Source organism: Lactuca virosa, chromosome 4 (genome assembly GCF_052849685.1).
Source record: "Lactuca virosa cultivar CGN04683 chromosome 4, Lactuca_virosa_CGN04683_v6, whole genome shotgun sequence".
Taxonomy (NCBI): Eukaryota; Viridiplantae; Streptophyta; class Magnoliopsida; order Asterales; family Asteraceae; genus Lactuca; species Lactuca virosa.
This window is the reverse complement of record NC_136429.1, coordinates 161,882,606-161,900,842: the sequence shown is the minus strand read 5'-3', so window position 1 is coordinate 161,900,842 and position 18,237 is coordinate 161,882,606. Positions and strand designations below refer to the sequence as shown.

At 35.6% G+C, this 18,237-nt stretch overlaps 3 protein-coding genes across 6 annotated transcripts; all 3 read left to right on the top strand.

Annotated features, from left to right (window-relative positions):
• The first annotated feature begins 384 nt into the window (after positions 1-384).
• On the top strand, positions 385-4,087 carry LOC145107652 (LAMMER-type protein kinase AFC2). Of its 4 annotated transcripts, none has more exons than XM_079044588.1 (12): positions 385-623; positions 1,322-1,490; positions 1,759-1,785; positions 1,873-2,026; positions 2,115-2,163; positions 2,275-2,389; positions 2,551-2,642; positions 2,734-2,890; positions 2,975-3,039; positions 3,155-3,252; positions 3,355-3,457; positions 3,555-4,087. In XM_079044588.1, the coding sequence occupies exons 1-12, from the start codon at positions 522-524 to the stop codon at positions 3,705-3,707; spliced, it is 1,284 nt and encodes a 427-aa protein (XP_078900714.1). In that variant the 5' UTR covers positions 385-521; the 3' UTR covers positions 3,708-4,087. The 4 variants fall into 4 exon arrangements, with proteins under 4 accessions (XP_078900714.1, XP_078900713.1, XP_078900715.1 ...); XM_079044587.1 differs by having other exon boundaries at positions 389-623; positions 1,322-1,511; XM_079044589.1 differs by lacking the exon at positions 1,322-1,490 and having other exon boundaries at positions 396-623.
• Positions 4,088-5,728: 1,641 nt separating this feature from the next.
• On the top strand, positions 5,729-8,970 carry QS (quinolinate synthase). The gene is made up of 7 exons (XM_079044585.1): positions 5,729-6,580; positions 6,830-7,114; positions 7,184-7,405; positions 7,510-7,689; positions 7,815-8,309; positions 8,513-8,674; positions 8,790-8,970. Exons 1-7 carry the CDS (start codon positions 5,849-5,851, stop codon positions 8,871-8,873), a joined length of 2,160 nt encoding a protein of 719 aa, XP_078900711.1. The 5' UTR covers positions 5,729-5,848; the 3' UTR covers positions 8,874-8,970.
• Positions 8,971-9,067: 97 nt separating this feature from the next.
• On the top strand, positions 9,068-11,729 carry LOC145107651 (manganese-dependent ADP-ribose/CDP-alcohol diphosphatase-like protein). The gene is made up of 3 exons (XM_079044586.1): positions 9,068-9,167; positions 9,471-9,642; positions 10,410-11,729. Exon 3 carries the CDS (start codon positions 10,425-10,427, stop codon positions 11,367-11,369), a length of 945 nt encoding a protein of 314 aa, XP_078900712.1. The 5' UTR covers positions 9,068-9,167; positions 9,471-9,642; positions 10,410-10,424; the 3' UTR covers positions 11,370-11,729.
• The last annotated feature ends 6,508 nt before the right edge of the window (positions 11,730-18,237 follow it).

Genomic DNA, 18,237 nt, shown 5'->3' with positions numbered 1-18,237 from the left:
TTAAAACCAATAAAAAAATCATTATAATTAAAAAAAAAGTTAAACTAAAACTCCAGATTAATAACAACCACAAGACAAAAACTATAGTAATTTATTAGAAAAGAAAAAACATGTTAGGAAATAAAGCCTCATCAATTAACTAAAAAATAAAATAAAATAACTAACTAAGGTCAACACGCCAATGAACCTAACTACGGTCAACACACCAATTTGGCTGTCAAACCATAGTTAGATCTAACCGTAGTTTAAATAGATCCATAAACCTAACCACGGTCAACACACCAATGGCTTAGGAAATAAAGCTTTATCAACGTCTACAACATAAGACACGTGTACGGATGGATGCACGTTCACCGCCCAACGCTTGATTGTTTGGTCAATATTAGGGTTGCGTTAGGGTTGGGTTTTCCATCACAGATCTCACCCGATTACAGTATTATCTCTTCAAGATCGTCTCTCTGAATACCTAGTCGGTTTTCTGATCATCAATCAACGAGTTTCTTTACGAATCGCATACGATTATGGAGATGGAGCGTGTTACGGAGTTTCCCATGGGTCAATTGGATCTCAGGCCGAGGAAGCGACAGAGATTGGGCTGGGATGTGGTTCCTCCACCACCGAAGGTATATATCTTTTTATTTTCTTTCGATTTCTCTAATTTTTGTGGTTTTGTTGTTTTAGTGCTTTCTTTTGCTAGATCGTATTGAAATTAGTATATTAAAAAATTGTGATCTGCTCGATCTAATCGTTTTGTGTTCTGATTTAGCTAGAAATCTCGATGTATATACTTAAGATCTATCACGATTTCTGTGGTTTTGTTGTTTATGTTATAATTTAGCCTTGTATTGATTTCCTTGTGGTTCTGTTCGGTGAATCAGGGTTGGATGTGCTCTGCGATTATGCGTCTGCTCTCCTGTTTTCGTGAACTTTTTTTTTTCTTAAAACATTTCTCTTTATTTTGTCCGTATGATTGTTGAAAGTTATCCGATTATCTTTTCCAGATAGGATTATAGTTTAAGGTGTTTCTTGATGAGAGAACCTTGGAATAATAGCATGTCGCAGAGATTAATCTCTCTTAACGTGTTAATATTCATGAAGATTGAGTCTTCTATAAAAAAGGAACAACTACTTGTTTGTTATAGTAATATCTTTCCGGTGTCTTTTAACGAATCTAAACATCATGTTTGTGTTGTTATCGTTGACATGATATTAACAATGTTTGAAAATTGTGATGAATGGGCTGCTATGATGTATCAAAAATCAAATGGTTAGGATATAATTATGCATATTGAAAGGAACATGTATGGATGCCTGTGTGTAGGCTCAGCTAGGATTATTTTGTGGACAAGAGATTGGAAATGTGGCAAGCTTTGCACCTCAGCGAGCACCATCAGACCACATTAGTTCTCCCCTTGTTAAGCGTGTGGCTCGAAATGCTTCTCCCCCATGGCGCCAAGATGATAAAGATGGTCATTATGTGTTTGCACTTGGTGATAATCTAACTTCCCGATGTAACTACCCTTCATCACCATCAAAGAAACTTCATTTTCTTGCTTGCATAGTTGCTAATAGAATACAAATCAATAGGAAACAATAGTTTTTTACTCTTTATTTATAGACTCATAAAACTTATGTTTGTTGACTTGTTTTTTGGATATATATCTATATATATATATATATATATATATATATATATATATATATATGTTCGATACTGATTAATTCTTTTCTTTCTTTGTTTGATTGTGTGACTTGCAGATAAGATTCATGGGAAAATGGGAGAAGGTGGGTACATTTAATGAACGAATTACATCTACTTGTCTGTAATGTATCTTTATATTGACTAATTTCATTGATACATGTATAATTCAGGTACATTTGGACAAGTCTTGGAATGTTGGGACAAGGAAAGAAAGGAAATGGTGGCAATAAAAATTGTTCGTGGCATAAAGAAATATCGTGAGGCAGCAATGATAGAGATCGATGTGTTACAACAACTTGGTAAACATGACAAAGGAGGCAATCGGTGAGTTACACAAATTCCCATTTTGGCTCTTGTCTAATGGAATGTTGTGTTGTGTTTTTTTTTGTTAAATTTGTTTTAATCTTTGCAGTTGTGTGCAAATAAGGAACTGGTTTGACTATCGTAACCATATGTGTATTGTAAGTATATGAATGATAATATGATTAATGTGGTGGATTTGTTTCACCAGATTGAGAAAGTGGTTATGGGGTTAAGAACTTTGGGTGCATTTTTAAATGGTGTGTCAACAGGTTTTTGAGAAGCTTGGACCAAGCTTATATGATTTTCTACGCAAAAACAATTATCGCTCATTTCCCATTGACCTAGTTCGGGAGATTGGCAGACAACTCTTGGAATGTATTGCATGTGTGTAGTAAATCACTTAAGCTAGTCACTTTTATATAATATTCTTTTTGTCTCTGAACCTCTTAATGTGCATGCTTAAAAAGTCTCAAAAGTTTTCTTGGATGTGTATTGAATTTTTTTTTTTCAAGTTTCTGATTTTGTGTTGTTGGATTTAATTGCAGTTATGCATGATTTGAGGCTGATTCACACTGATTTGAAGCCTGAAAACATACTTCTCGTGTCTCCAGAGTATGTGAAAGTTCCTGATTACAAGGTATGATTTATATTTATATCTTTTGTGGGGTTATAAGGTGTTTTTTTTTTTTTTTAAAGTTTGTGATTGTAATTTTGTTTTTTGTTTTTAGGGTTCATCGAGGTCACCAAAAGATAGTTCTTTTTCTAAAAGGGTTCCGAAATCGAGTGCTATTAAGGTGATTGACTTTGGTAGTACAACATATGACAGACAGGACCAAAGCTACATAGTGTCCACACGTCACTATCGTGCACCGGAAGTTATATTAGGTAGTTATTTTTGTTGTTAGTTTGATGTTTATTTTGGTTGTTGTGTGTTGGTTGGTGTTCTTACTTTTGTTGTGATTTATATAGGGCTTGGATGGAGTTATCCATGTGATATATGGAGTGTTGGCTGTATTTTGGTGGAACTTTGCTCGGTAAGAACAGTAAAAGCTAGTGTAGTATTTAATGGAATGTAATAACTGATTCCATTTCATCTATTATAAGCAACTGAACCCACTCCTCCTTGATTTGTAATTTGGAATTGGATAGGGGGAAGCATTGTTTCAAACACATGAAAACTTGGAACATCTTGCAATGATGGAGAGGGTTCTTGGCCCATTGCCTACACACATGTTGAAGAAAGCAGAGTTAGTCATTTTTCTCTCTTTGTGTGTACTTATTATTATTTGTTATAAGTAAGTAAGTAAGTAACTAAGTTGTTTTGTTTTGTTTGTGTGTACAATTAACAGCCGACATGCAGAGAAGTATGTTCGGAAGGGAAGGTTAGATTGGCCAGAAGGGGCTACATCAAGAGAAAGTATTAAAGCTGTGATGAAGCTACCTCGGCTTCAGGTTTGTTCTAGTTCTATCTATACAATACAAAGTGATCTCATCTCTTTTTTAGCGAATAATGGGATTCTAAGTTGGTTGTGTGTGATGGATGATGCAGAATTTGATAATGCAGCATGTAGACCATTCAGCAGGGGATTTGATTCATCTTTTGCAAGGGCTATTAAGATATGATCCATTGGAGAGGGTAACAGCACGTGCAGCATTAAGACATCCTTTCTTCACCAGGGACAATCTTAGTAGACGATACTAACAATATCAAAACAGAATATGTGGTGGTCAATCTGCACACAGAAGGAAGGAAGGAAGGATGTTTTTGCTGTAGATATTTTTATTACCCGTGAAGCTCAAGGGTATGTTTTGTGTTCCTACTGCTCTGCTGTCACACATCTCATTGACCACCTTGAAGTCAAATTTATGTACAAACAAACAAACAAACAAAATGTAGAAAAGAAAAGAGAGAGACCTAACTAACTCTTCAACTCTTCCTAGCCTAGGTGGTATGTATGGTATTATGATATGATATGGTGTTTTCATGATAATCATTCAATCTGATTGAGAAACCAAGCTTGTTTTCATGTTTTGTACTAACTATTGTCTATTGATGGTGGGTAATGGAAATTGTTTTCTTTATGTTCTTATGTTCCACAATGTAATGGCCATGTCTTTTGTCATAAAATATAATTATAAAAATGAAATGATGGTAAAAATCGGGAATTTTTAATTATCTCAAAATAGAGAATATTTGGGTTGGTTATTGGTCAAAACTCAAAAGTAAATGAGTAGGAGGAATAAGGTCCGGCGACCTTTCGTTCCATGGTGGGTTGGGGTTGCTCTTAGTAGTCCCTACCAGAATCTATGCAAATACATACCTTTCAGATTCACGCTCATATCCATTTTTTTAAAATACCTTTTGAGATTATTTTAACTTTTTTTTTTTTTATCGTTTTCTCAAAATATTTCTGCTAGTTACTTCATATTGTTCTGTTTTTACATTTGTTTTAGAAGAAAACAAACGTCTTAGATTCACTTGAAATTATATATTTTTAATTGTGATGAAGAAAGTTTATAACGATAGAAACCACCTCTACGTTTCTTATGGTTGTCAAAGCTATATACGGCTCAAGTCGATGGCAAAAGGCAAAGGCGCTTCATAACCCTAATATTCATCTTTATTGCTTATTCCAGTCCAATTTTATTTTAAGATTAAGTGGACGACTTTGTTTACAACATTCATCTATCAAAGTCAAGTCAAGCTCAATGTTGTTAACCAAAATTTTATGATTACAAATCACCAAACTTCAACTCATGTCAACATGGTGTTCCAACAAAAATTAACCTTTTTACACTAAAAACAGAGTTATAATACCTCAGTGCACAACAAAGCGAAAAACATGCAAATAAACCAAAATAGAAACGACGTCTATTGAATTTGTGAATGTTAATCTTAATAAAACAAATCATCGAAAAAATATTATAATATTGAAATTATAGTTTATGGTAGACGTCCCTTATCCTTTTCCCCCTTTTCATTACGTCTTATATGAAAAAATTTAACATGTAAAAGAAAATAAAAATCTAGGTGCAACCTTGGAAGACATTTATAGCCACAAACTGGTTTTATATAATTTCTCAACAACGATATACAAATATAATTACAGAGATGTAAAAAATGTATATAAGAGAATACAAAACGAAGATTTACAGTGCTTCATCGAACTTGACTAGTTCACTTCTCATAACATCGTTACCCAAAGGAAAAACGATCCATTAATAATATATAGTTATGTGTGATAAAATATAATTCGCAACACAAACCATATAAAATATTCTTAATGCTTTCTAATAGGAGATTTAGTGTAAATTCAAGTAGTGTTGGAAATTCAATTGGAAATCAAATGAGATTCGGATGTTTTGTCTTTTGTGTGTGATATTTGCACTAGATTTTCTTTTGCAAAATATTCTGCATTTTCTTATATAAAAAGTGGACTTTTTGACTTTTCTCATATTTACATATATAACAACTTACAGATTCCAACCAACAGTCATCTTAAATATTTCATAATAACCACTGATTTCTTTTTAAAGCAAAATATAAAACAAAGATATAACTACTAGGAAAATTATTACAATTCTTTTTGTATAATTGGTACCAAAGTAATAATATTGAAAGACTTAAATCAAAATTTAGAAAAATATTATAATTATTTTAAAATAAAAATAGAATTAATTTTCATTTTCGCGGGTAATCAAAGATAAAATACATTGCCTCTGTAATATCGCCTATCGCTCCTGTTCATTAAAGCCAAGGTTTCTCGAGCTCTCTCCAGTCTCCACGACATCCATCACCTTCGCTCTCTTCACAGGCAGCGGCGGCGCTTAACTTTTCCGGCGATGGACTCTGCAACATTCGGCATGGCATGCTTCAATAACGCAGTTATTAATCCTAAGCCTACAACTAGATTCCCTCTTCCCTCTTTTACTTTCTTCAAAACCGTTCAGTTGGGGCTCAATTCTTCTTCTCCTATGATGCATATTACTGGAAACCCTAGATCCACGTTTGCATGCTCGGCTGTTGCTATTACTCCGTCCCTCACATCCGACCACCACGCCTCTGCTATATCGAAGCTTCACAGCCTTGCATCCGAATTCAATTCCATATCTGAGTCAATTGACCGCGTTAAGCGCCTCCTCCACTACGCGAACCTTCTACCGCAGTTCGACGACTCGCTGAAAGTTCCGGTAAATCGAGTGATGGGGTGTACGGCGCAGGTGTGGCTGGGTGTGAGGATGGACGCGGATGGAAAGATGAGGTTCTTAGCTGACAGTGATTCGGAGATTACCAAAGGTTTCTGCTCCTGTTTGATTTCGGTGCTCGATGGGGCCACACCGGAGGAAGTTTTGGGACTGAAGACGGAAGATCTGGGGGATCTGAATGTTGCTGGTTTGCATGGAGGGAAAATTGATTCGAGGGTGAATACTTGGCATAATGTGTTGATTAGCATGCAGAAAAGGACGAAGGCTCTGGTGGCGGCTCGAGAAGGGAAGCCCATCGGGAACCCTTTTCCGTCTATGGTGATCACGGCGGAAGGAATTGGCGCGAAAGGGAGTTTTGCTGAAGCGCAGGTAAGGGTTTTTCGTTCTGTTTTTTACTTTCTTGCTTAATGTGATTGATTAATTCTTACCATAAGAAGAAAATCAAGTTTGGACCTTATACTATAATTAGGGGCATGATAGTTTCATACATTAATAGAAAAAGAATCGTCTTACAAATTATAACGAATCTGGTTGGGATTTAATTGGTATTTCTTCTTACAAGATCACTTCTTTTCATTTCTTGAAATCCTAATCCTTACTATAATTGGTTAATTGCAGGCCAGATTTTTGTTCCCCGATGAAGCAAAAGTTGAAGAACTTACGAAATTGCTGAAGGAAAAGCAAATTGGTGTTGTTGCACATTTTTACATGGATCCTGAGGTCCAAGGCGTTCTAACTTCTGCACAGAAGCATTGGCCTCACATTTATATATCCGATTCATTGCTTATGGCAGACAGTGCTGTTACTATGGCAAAAGCAGGATGCAAATTCATAGCTGTTTTAGGTGTAGATTTCATGTCAGAAAATGTTCGTGCAATTCTTGATCAAGCAGGTTTTCCAGAGGTATTCAAATTCAACCTTTAAATATCTTATTCTAATGTAATTAGCGACTTTACATGGGGATTATTGCAGGTTGGTGTGTACAGAATGTCTGATGAACAGATTGGGTGTTCATTGGCTGAAGCTGCATCCAGTCCTGCTTACATGGATTATCTATCTGGAGCTTCTACTACTTCTTCACCTTCTTTACATGTTGTTTACATAAATACCTCATTAGAAACAAAAGCCCATTCACATGAACTTGTACCTACCATTACATGCACTTCTTCAAACGTTGTGCAAACTATCTTACAGGTTCTTTCTCATTTTCATTTGGGCACTACCACTTTTCCAATTTATACATATCTTTCATCTTATTAATCCAATCATACATGTGGATGTGGTTATTTATTTATCAGGCTTTTGCTGAAGTACCAAACTTGAATGTGTGGTATGGACCTGATTCCTACATGGGTGCAAACATTGTGGAGTTATTCAAGCAGATGACATTGATGACTGATGAAGAAATAGCCAAGATACATCCAGATCATACTAGAAACTCAATCAAGGCGTTGTTGCCTCGACTCCATTATTTTCAGGTAATCAAGTTGCTATGATTTGTAACATTTTTACATAGGTGTCTTGATGTTTCTTTTTGCAACCAAATTATGTCTTTTTTTTTTCTTTTTCTTTCTCATTTTAGTAATGAATTGTTTTTTGTCAGGATGGAACATGCCTTGTTCATCACATGTTTGGTCATGAAGTTGTGGAAAAGATCAATGACATGTATTGTGATGCATTTCTCACAGCCCATTTTGAGGTCCCTGGTGAAATGTTTTCATTAGCTATGGAAGCTAAAAGAAGAGGAATGGGGGTGGTGGGGTCCACCCAAAACATACTTGATTTTATAAAAACAAGAGTACAAGAGGCTCTTGATAGAAATGTGGATGACCACCTTCAGTTTGTACTAGGAACAGAATCAGGAATGCTGACCTCCATTGTTGCAGCAGTTCGTGGACTCTTAGGCTCTCCAGAATCTTCTTCTTTGAGGGAAGGAAAAGTGAGTGTGGAGATAGTTTTTCCTGTTTCATCCGATTCAATGACAAGAACTTCTTCACAAAGTTCATCTGATTTGGGTGATTTGTCTGTGATTCCTGGTGTTGCAAGTGGCGAGGGGTGTTCTCTTCATGGTGGTTGTGCATCGTGTCCATATATGAAGGTCAGTTTGTGATGTATCTATCACTTCTACTTCTAAACACAAGGGTAGAATGGTCATTTACTTGCACATTTATTCAGATTCAGTTCAAAACTTAGTGTCTGTTTTTTTTTTTTTTTTCTTTTCAAAATGGGATAATGACTATTTTACCCTTGGGCTTAGAAAGTTAGTTGGGGAAATTAATGGGTGATATTTGTTGTTGATAGATGAACTCCCTTACGTCACTTGTGAAAGTGTGTAATGGGCTACCACTTGGAAAAGAAGGTCTTAGAGGGTATGAAGCTGGGCGATTTAGCTTACTTACACCCAAAGGGAAATTAATTGCAGATGTAGGTTGTGAACCAATCCTGCATATGAGACATTATCAGGTTAGTTTTTCCATATTTCTACAAATTTCCAATGTGGATTGGGCTTTTTGCGGGGGCATTGGGGCCTTATAACTGTTGTTAATAATAATAATTCAAAATTAAATTTTGTTGTCAGGCAACAAAAAGACTGCCGGAGAAACTTATCAATCAGATTCTTGGTGGTGGTGCTAAAAATGGAAAGAGCCCCATAATGTATTGAGTGTCTTGAAGAATAGGAAAACTTGCCTGCTGCTGAGTACAATAATAATTTTATGTTCGACTGGTTCATATCAATAAAAGGCGGTTTACGGATTTAATCTCATTTATTTCATTAGAATGTTTGTTTTGTTTTGTTACATTTATTTATTTTCGTATAAAATATCCTGGTTGCGTAGTAATCTAATATATAACTATTGTGAAGCGAAATGAATAGGAAGTTACTACTACAATACACTTGCAATTTACAGTTGTCCATACAAGAATCAATCGTTGCCACACAAACAAAGAGAAAAAGGTAGATCCATCCACAAATAAGACTATTTAACTTTTATTATTTCTTTTGAAAATATAAAGTTGGGCATATTATTTTTGAAATAGCAGACTTGTCATTTTAATTGTTTTAAAAACTTTATTTTAGTTGAACGGTCTAGTTTGCTTTGAAAATGAACTATTTTTAAAGGATAAGTCCAAATTTCGATTTGTTTTGGATTTTCTTAGTTTTCGCAATGTATTAAATCTATTGTTTTTTTTTTTTTAATAAAGTTATAAATTAAATAATTTTCTTGTGTCACGTGCCCCGTGTTCTTGACTTTTGAAGGCAACAGGTCTCTCTATAACACCCATTAAGATTCTCATTTTTCCCATTGTTATCGGAAGAACATTTCCCAAAAATTTTATTTCATCGTTGAAGATTCTCGTAGTTGATTCACGATCTCTCGCTTTCCTGCATTCTCTCTATCTGTTGATCCAATTTGGAGCTCACTTTGATTGTAAGTTTCTCATGGTTCCACTCGATTCTCGTAGTTGCCGTTAATTAGTTCCTGCAATTATATATGTTATTTCCAGTTTGTTATTTGTTGGCTGCCATTGTTTCTAAAATAGTTCGTATCTCAGATACGCTTCGAGTTTAAGCTAATTTATTGGGAATATTGTTTCGAGCTTATTGCTCTACACCATGTAGTAGAGTAGATGCTCTTAACAGAATCATACGTATATAATACATGATTGCTATTCTATAGTTTACAACGAATTTGGAACTGCTTTACGAAGGGTTAGATTCGACAATACGTATACGAAACTTGTGGCAATTTGTCTCGAATAAAAAGTATCTGCTTCTGGCAATTTCTGTGAATATAAAATATGCTGCTTCTGGCCAATTGCTTCGTGGAGCATATCCTATCCCTAAAGCATTACTCAAGAGTCAAAACCACTTAAAAATTGAAACTATTCCTTGCTAAAGTGATTCTCATGGGGACCTTATCTGCCAGAATCCTTTGTTTTGATAAGCTATTCTTTATTGTTTTCATCTTTAAGCATAAGGAAATTACCATGTATACGTCAGCCCTACCAATCTAGTCAAGGTAAGTGGCACAAATACATGTCAATTGTAGATCATACAAGACTTTACATGTTGGCCATGTTATAACTTTAGGTTGATTCCTGATACAAATTCAAACATTTGATGAATTTTGACATCAAGTGCAACAATCATGAACCATATCATGCATAATTTGATATCTTCTTGATTTTTTCATAGGATACTAATCAAAGAATGGGCCACCCAAATGGATTAGCACCTCTTTTCTCATTTGGGGTTATCACAGATGTCCAGTATGCAGACATTCCCGATGGGTATTCATTCCTTGGTGTACCTCGATACTATAGAAACAGCATGCTCGTGTTACAAAGAGCAGTAAAGAAATGGAATAATCACCAAGATATCAAATTCTCACTAAATCTTGGCGACATTGTTGATGGAAAATGTCCCAAAGACCAATCACTAGATGCTGTTTGTAAAGTAATTAAAGAATTTCAAAATTTCAATGGTCCTACATATCATATAATCGGAAACCACTGTCTCTACAATCTTCCTCGCAGCAAGTTGCTTCCATTGTTGTCCATTCCTAGTCATCATCCCCATGCTTACTATGATTTTTCCCCAATCCCAGAATACAGATTCGTTGTTCTTGATGGGTATGACATCAGCGCAATTGGTTGGCCTCATGATCATCCTCACACAATTCAAGCCTTGAACTTTCTAAACGAAAAAAACCCTAATTCCAACAAAGATAGTCCTAATGGGCTAGTGAATCTTGAAAGAAGATTTGTGAAATTCAATGGTGGAGTTGGGAAAGAACAGTTGAAATGGTTAGACAACATACTCCAAGATGCAACAAACTCGAACCAAAAAGTTGTTGTATGCTGTCATGTTCCCCTAGATCCTGGATCCACATCGAATGATGCAATTTTGTGGAATTATGATGAAGTTAGGGATGTAATTCATAGGTATGATTGTGTGAAGGTTTGTTTATGTGGTCATGATCATCATGGGGGACACTCTGTTGACTCTCATGGAGTACATCATCGAGTACTTGAAGCAGCTTTGGAATGCCAGCCTGGCATAGATGCGTTTGGATATGTAGATGTGTTTGAAGATAGGTTATCACTTATTGGTGCTGATGGAATGGTAAGCAGTGAAATGGTTTTCAAGCGCTAAACATGACATGATATGATTTAGATTTTGATTTTTTTACAAGAAGACTAAATTACAGTTTTGGTCCCTGTGGTTTCCACTATTCTGCACTTTAGGTCCAAGTTTTGAAACTTATTCTCGGATGGTCACTGTGGTTGGCAAAAGTTGCGTGCTTAGTCCATGAATCTTGTTAAATGTCTCTAAAATGAACATTTACCCCAACTTTTGTTTTTTTCTCATTTTAGTTTTTATTATATAGTTACTTATTATTTGTTTTAATAAATAGGTACTCTCTCTACGTTCATTGTTTTATGTGTATGTATCTCAAATTTATAAATTACACAAGTAATCTTACATACTAAGGCACGGGCCATCTTTTAATAATTTATCACGTATCAATCTTGTACTTCAATGACTCATCAACATGCAGTCTCTTATCTTAATTAAATCAAATAATACAATGACTTACACCTTCGAACGACTCAAAGATGCGTCATTCCATATATATTTTTAACTTGTGCAAGTTTGATGATATGCCATGTTTGACTTTTGGGTTTATATATATATATGTAAAAGATTAGCCTGTCTGGACTTGAATGTATATTTTTATTCTAGCAGTCAATTCATCTATTTCACTTCTGAAATATTAAATATATCTCACAAGTTATTGAAACTAACAAGACAACAAACACTTTGTATATTCTAGCAAAAGGCCTTATATATATATATATATATATATATATATATATATATATATATATATATATATATATATATATATATATATATCCCCTTATACTTACCGGAGCCTGTAAAGAAGCAACAATGAAAAGGGCATAGATAATAGTCATTTCTTTAACTTGATATCCAGGTTAGGAACAAGGAATTGAAAAGGGTATCTTCCTTTGTATTTTAAACTAAAAGAACATAAACTAGTTTTAAATCATCATAAAAAGTTAAAAACCCCCCACTTTAATTAATAACAAAGCCACTTGCCTGATCATAGTATTTTGATTTATTCTAATATGAGAGTTCACATTCATAGATATTAGTTTGTTCCTATAACTATTTATTAGGTAGAATAAGTCTTACCATGTTCAAGGGATTAGTTTGTTTGGGTTTGGGGTTTATCATTTATGTTAGCCAAGGTATGCTTATATTCTTGAGATCCACTCCTCTTAATTTAATATTAAACACTGTTTGGTTGATTTTGATTCTTCTCAATTTATATCCATCCGTACATAATGTACATTAATATCCTGAACTCCAATGTTATATATATATATATATATATATATATATATATATATATATATATATATATATATATATATATATATATATATATATATTACGGTTAATTCTTACCATAAAATATACATCACCTAAACGTTTGATTATATCATGTGGAAAATTGGCAAAAAGAGTGGGTGGTGTTTTTATGATGATTTAAAATTAGTTTATTTCTAGACAAGTTGATTTTTGTTACCACATACAATTTTATTGTTGTCTTAATCAATTCAGAATCGCCCGCTCTATTTCATATATGAAATAGAAGAACCAACTGTAAGAATAAGTAGAATGAGGGTGGCGTGAATAGCCTAATTATCTACATCCTGAAGTCAAACCTAGCATCATGAGCATTGTGGAAATTAAAAAATAAATGTAGAGACGTAACTTATGCACATGGGTCATTGAAGTACACGATAGATAATTGACAAAATATATGATATATACCTACTAATTGACAAACTAACTAGGAAACAAATCCATATACTTAACAATGTTGAAAGTTTAAGAAAGTCTACCCAAATCGGCATCAAATTCATGTTCAATTCTAGAGTCTTGAAGCAATCACCATTTAAGATCCCCTATAAGGAAGTATAAACTTGAGCAATAGTAACAACCAAAAGTTAAAGATAGCGATAATGTCTCCGTAGCCTACTAGCCCTATAAACTCTTCAGTTTTATTTTAAAAGGTCCGTAATGTGTTTTTGGTAGTCTATGGTAGTCTAGGGGATTAAAGTCTATTTTCGTGTGTTACAAGGGTCATTATAAGATATTAGAAAAGGTTACTCAACAATGATTTGTCTAGTCAGTAATGTTGACTGTCACACCATTTTAAATCTTTGCCAACGCATTAATTGATAGTGTCATGTCGATGTATCATTAAATGAATCAAATGTCTTAATTGATACCCACGCTCAATATCCTCTCTAATTTCCCCAAATTCCCCCTCAATCAGTCAGTGGTGTGTTGATGATGACATAACACATCAAAGTTGATCTTCACCTCTAAGGAATATTTATTAGGAACATGTTTTCTTATTTTGATGGTTTCTTACGTGATGTAATTTAGGAATATTGATCAGGAACATATTATCAGGAACATGTTTTCTTACTGTTACCCTATATATTATTAGCCCACATGTTTATGGGCCCTTTAGTCTTTAGCCAATTAGGTTTTGTTTTGCTAGTATTTATGCTCCGCTTATTCTTTGTAGCTTTTATGCTTTTCATTGAGAACCTTGTAATTTCTCTTTATCATAATCATATGGCAATGTTATCATGGTATCGGAGCAAATGTTTGATACGTTGTTAGAAGACTTTGTAGCAGTGCGCCCCCGTCCGGGGTTCGGGGCGGAGCCGTGATCGAAAATTTCTAGGGTTATTGTAGCCCATAATATATGCTATTTGTCTATTTTTGGGGTATGGTGTTGGACAAAAAGGATACCGTTGCTATGATCCTGTGAGTCTGAAGTTATATGTTTCTCGACATGTCACATTTTTGGAACATATTCCTTTCTACTCGATTCCTGCTACAACCCACAATGTAACGAAGTCAGATCTTCTGCATATTGATCCTTTCGATGAGGAGATAGAGGCTCGAGACCCATCTATGCCACCTGATCCTTCAGCTCACGACACACCCACTTTTTCATAGAGTTCCTCGACTCATCCTGTTCGTGAGTCTGCCCCTTCGACTGTTGAAATTGAAGATCCACCTCCACCACCACCCCTCAAGAGGTCTACTTGTCCTATCAAGTCCATCAAGCTTCCAGATTTTGCTTAATCTACATAATCAAGACCATTTGCTTCATTTATAGCGATCATCCATCATCTGTCTAAACCTGAATCGTATAGAGAAGCTGTTTTAGATCCTCTTTGCCAAAATGTTATGGCTGAGGAACTCACTGCTCTTCATCAGACTCATACATGGGATTTGGTTTCCCTTCCTCCTGGGAAACATACGATAGGTTGTCGTTGGGTATACAAGATAAAAACAAAAGCTGATGAGTTTGTCGAATGGTACAAGGCCATACTTGTACCAAAAGGGTATTCCCAACAGTACGGTTTTGACTATGAAGAGACCTTTGCCCCAGTGGCAAAGATGACGACAGTCTGTACTATGATTGCAGTTGCATCCGTTCGACAGTGGAAGATCTTTCAAACGAATGTCAAGAATGCATTTTTGAATGGTGACCTCCATGAAGAGGTTTATATGTCTCCTCCCCCAGGAATTCAGCACCAGCCGGGTGAGGTTTGTCAGCTTCGCAAAGCTTTGTATGGTCTCAATCAAGTACCTCGTGCTTGGTTTGAGAAATTCTCCACAATGATTACCTTTCTTGGATTTTTCCAGAGTAATCATGATTCAAATTTGTTTGTAACACCCATAAAATTCATGAAAACTTTAAACTTTTAAAACCAATCCACAAATCATCATTGTTTACAAAATAGTTCTCAAAAGATGTTTAATATCAGATTTTTCCCAAAATCATAAAACAAAACACGAGGAGGTGCATGATCACGCCTTCGCCTTCCCGCGATCATCTGAGGTACCTGAAACATAACCCAAAACTATAAGCCCGAAACTTAGTGAGTTTCCCCCAAAGTACCAACACACAAACAAATAACATATATACAATAACAACATACTATGGGTCTAATCAACCATCGAGTTGGAATATCCCAGGCCCCTCAACTATCAGGTTGGAATGCCAACATACTATGGGTCCACTCAACCATCAGGTTGGAATACCCCATGCCCTCAACCATCGAGTTGGAATTCCAACATACTATGGGTCCAATCATCCTCGGGATGGAATACCCTCGGGTGTAACGCCCGCAGATTCGGGCTACTTAATTTAGAGACAATAAGCGTCAAAAACGAATTTTTGATAGAATAATATTTAGAATAAATAATCTTAACTAAGTTATAGTATATGTCACAAGGATTCCGTACATATAAAGAACGCCGAAATCCGAGTTATAACGAAGAAGTTATGACCTGTCGAAGTTTCACGACAAAACCGACATGACACCGGGAATCGTAAAAAGAAAGTGAGTTTATGATATATTATTTTTTAGCCTTAGTGAACTAAATGAAAGTTGTAGAGTACGTCTCCACCTACGCGTGGATATAAAGAACATCAAAAACGGAGCTCATATGCAAAAGTTATGATCTTCCAAAGATGTAGCTGTCTGAGAGCATGACACATGTCAGAAACCATAATCTGACTGGACTCACGATGTGAGCATGTTTCCTCACAACGTGAGGAGTCAACCGGACACTAATCGAGGCTAGAAAACACCTGGGAAGGCTACGGGATGACTCTTGGAAGCTCACGACGTGAGCATATCATTCTCACGACGTGAGAAGTCATCCGGACACCTTTCGAAGCTATTAACGCATATGGCAAGTCTACGGGTTGATACAGCCATGGCTCACGACGTGAGCATTGATTGTTATGACATGGGAGACCAAAAATCAGCCTATAAATAGCAAGTTCGACTCATTCATTCCTTAAACCTTCTATTTTCGTTCTTTCTGGTTTTCCGAAGGCCGTTTCCCTTCCCGAGCTCGATGATCACGAACCGCTCACCGTTTCTAGTTAGATTCTATGAAATCACGTTACTAATGTGAGTGCATAGTCCCTTTCACGAACATGATTTTAATACAAGTACTGATTAAAGTATTAAATATATGTGTGTGAAATATTTGTTATTGCCTGAAATACGTGTTAAGAGCATATATGATAATATATGATGATTTAGGATACAGAGTAAACCTAAATTAATTAAGAGGAATATCAGGTAGTATATTCTTATGAGTACAAGTGAGATATACACGGAGGGTAGAACTTTAAAATATGTCATCAATCCGAGAGTATGGATTGGGCATAGTCATTTGTCATTGATCCGAGAGTATGGATTAGACTTAGTTAGTAGTCCTTAGTCCGAGAGTATGGATAAGACATAGTTATTTGTCATTAATCCGGTAGTATGGATTAAGACATAGTCAATTGTCCCTAGGCCGATAGTATAGAATGGGCAAAATTATTGATCGGGGAGTATGGATCAGACATACCCGATCCGTGAGTATGGATTAGGTAAAGAGGTAAATTTTAGATCTGGGAGTATGAATTAGGTAAAGAGGTTGATTTTAGATCTGAGAGTATAAATCGTGTCGTTGTGAGGATCGACGGGGTGGGGTAAAGTTGCTTATATATGGTGAAATTGTATATTTTGTGAGTTCTAATATATATATATATATATATATATATATATATATATATATATATATATATATATATGATATAACATTGTGGGATTGATATCTCTATGTACTCACCAGGTTTCCAACCTGACCCACTTAGTTTATTTGTATCATAGGTGTCGATACGAAGGTACATTAGACTGAGAGATTAAAAGAGATGTAGATTACTAGTATAAATGAATGTAAGGTCTATTTATGCTTATGTTTCTGTATTGACAATGACATCCCAAAGTTTTAATATAAACAAAATACATTTATGCGGAAATGATTTGATAATATGTTTATCATGTTTTTCTGGGAACAAATTACACAACACTTTTCTGTAAAAGGATACTCTGATTTTTAAAATAAAGCATAAACAAATCGGTCTTTTATGGCCGTGAAAATGGGGATGTCACAGTTGGTATCATAACATTAGTTTGAGCGAACTAGGAGTTTGTAGGATTTATAGACTTAAACTTAGAATGCTATGCGATGATTGTGAGATGAGTGTCTACTATATTTTAGACATGAGCACTAGTTTATTTTAGGGAGGATGCCTAAAATGCTTTTATGTGCTAAATGCTTTATGTTATAGCTATAAATATGCCTTATATGCTATTATTTGATTGGATCTATGGTCTATTGCCGACCGGGTCTGGAAATTTTATGTGCTCAAGATTCTAAACGTTTAATTATGATATTAGAACTGGCATGTAACTTTTTGGAGTGATAAGGAGATTTATACGTCTATTGTAAGTAAATTTTCCCTATATTAATTCTCGCCACTACACACCGAACGTCTGATTTGGTGTATAGATCGACATGGCAAGAACCCGAAGTGGAGTTGCCAATGGAAATTCTAATGGCAATCAGCAGCCTCAACCCCAAGTGATTGAACGTGCACTAGAAGTAGCAACTGCACCTGAGCCAATCACAATGGCTGGAGTACAAGCCATGATTCGGGCTATGATGGCCGAACAAAGGGAATAGATGAAGCAGATGTTGCACGAAAATAGGGATGAACTACTATGCCCATTGTGCAACCTGAGCTGATCGCCGAACAGTCATAGGAAGGAAATTACAGTAGAATCGTTGGTCAAGCTGAACCGCTAGTGGTTAGGAGGAACAACCAAGATGAAGGAGTCGAGAGGAACGAATGCAAGTATAAGGATTTCACAACTTGCAAGCCATCGACTTTCATTGCGAAAGAGGATCCAATTGGAGTTATGGATTGGATCTCGGAGATGGAGTTGGACTTCATAACATGTGGTTGCAAGGGCAAGCTACACACCACATATACAGTGTGTCAGTTCAGAGGTGGCGCTGTTCGCTGGTGGAACACTCTGGGTAAGAC

Excerpts from the sequence above, each read along its gene's own strand:
- LOC145107652 (XM_079044587.1), top strand. The coding sequence starts at position 522 with ATGGAGATGGAGCGTGTTACGGAGTTTCCCATGGGTCAATTGGATCTC. Across the intron at positions 624-1,321 it reads TGGTTCCTCCACCACCGAAG|GCTCAGCTAGGATTATTTTG; the intron begins GTATATATCTTT and ends GCCTGTGTGTAG. Across the intron at positions 2,891-2,974 it reads TGCACCGGAAGTTATATTAG|GGCTTGGATGGAGTTATCCA; the intron begins GTAGTTATTTTT and ends TGATTTATATAG.
- QS (XM_079044585.1), top strand. The coding sequence starts at position 5,849 with ATGGACTCTGCAACATTCGGCATGGCATGCTTCAATAACGCAGTTATT. Across the intron at positions 6,581-6,829 it reads GGAGTTTTGCTGAAGCGCAG|GCCAGATTTTTGTTCCCCGA; the intron begins GTAAGGGTTTTT and ends GGTTAATTGCAG. Across the intron at positions 8,310-8,512 it reads CATCGTGTCCATATATGAAG|ATGAACTCCCTTACGTCACT; the intron begins GTCAGTTTGTGA and ends TGTTGTTGATAG.
- LOC145107651 (XM_079044586.1), top strand. The coding sequence starts at position 10,425 with ATGGGCCACCCAAATGGATTAGCACCTCTTTTCTCATTTGGGGTTATC.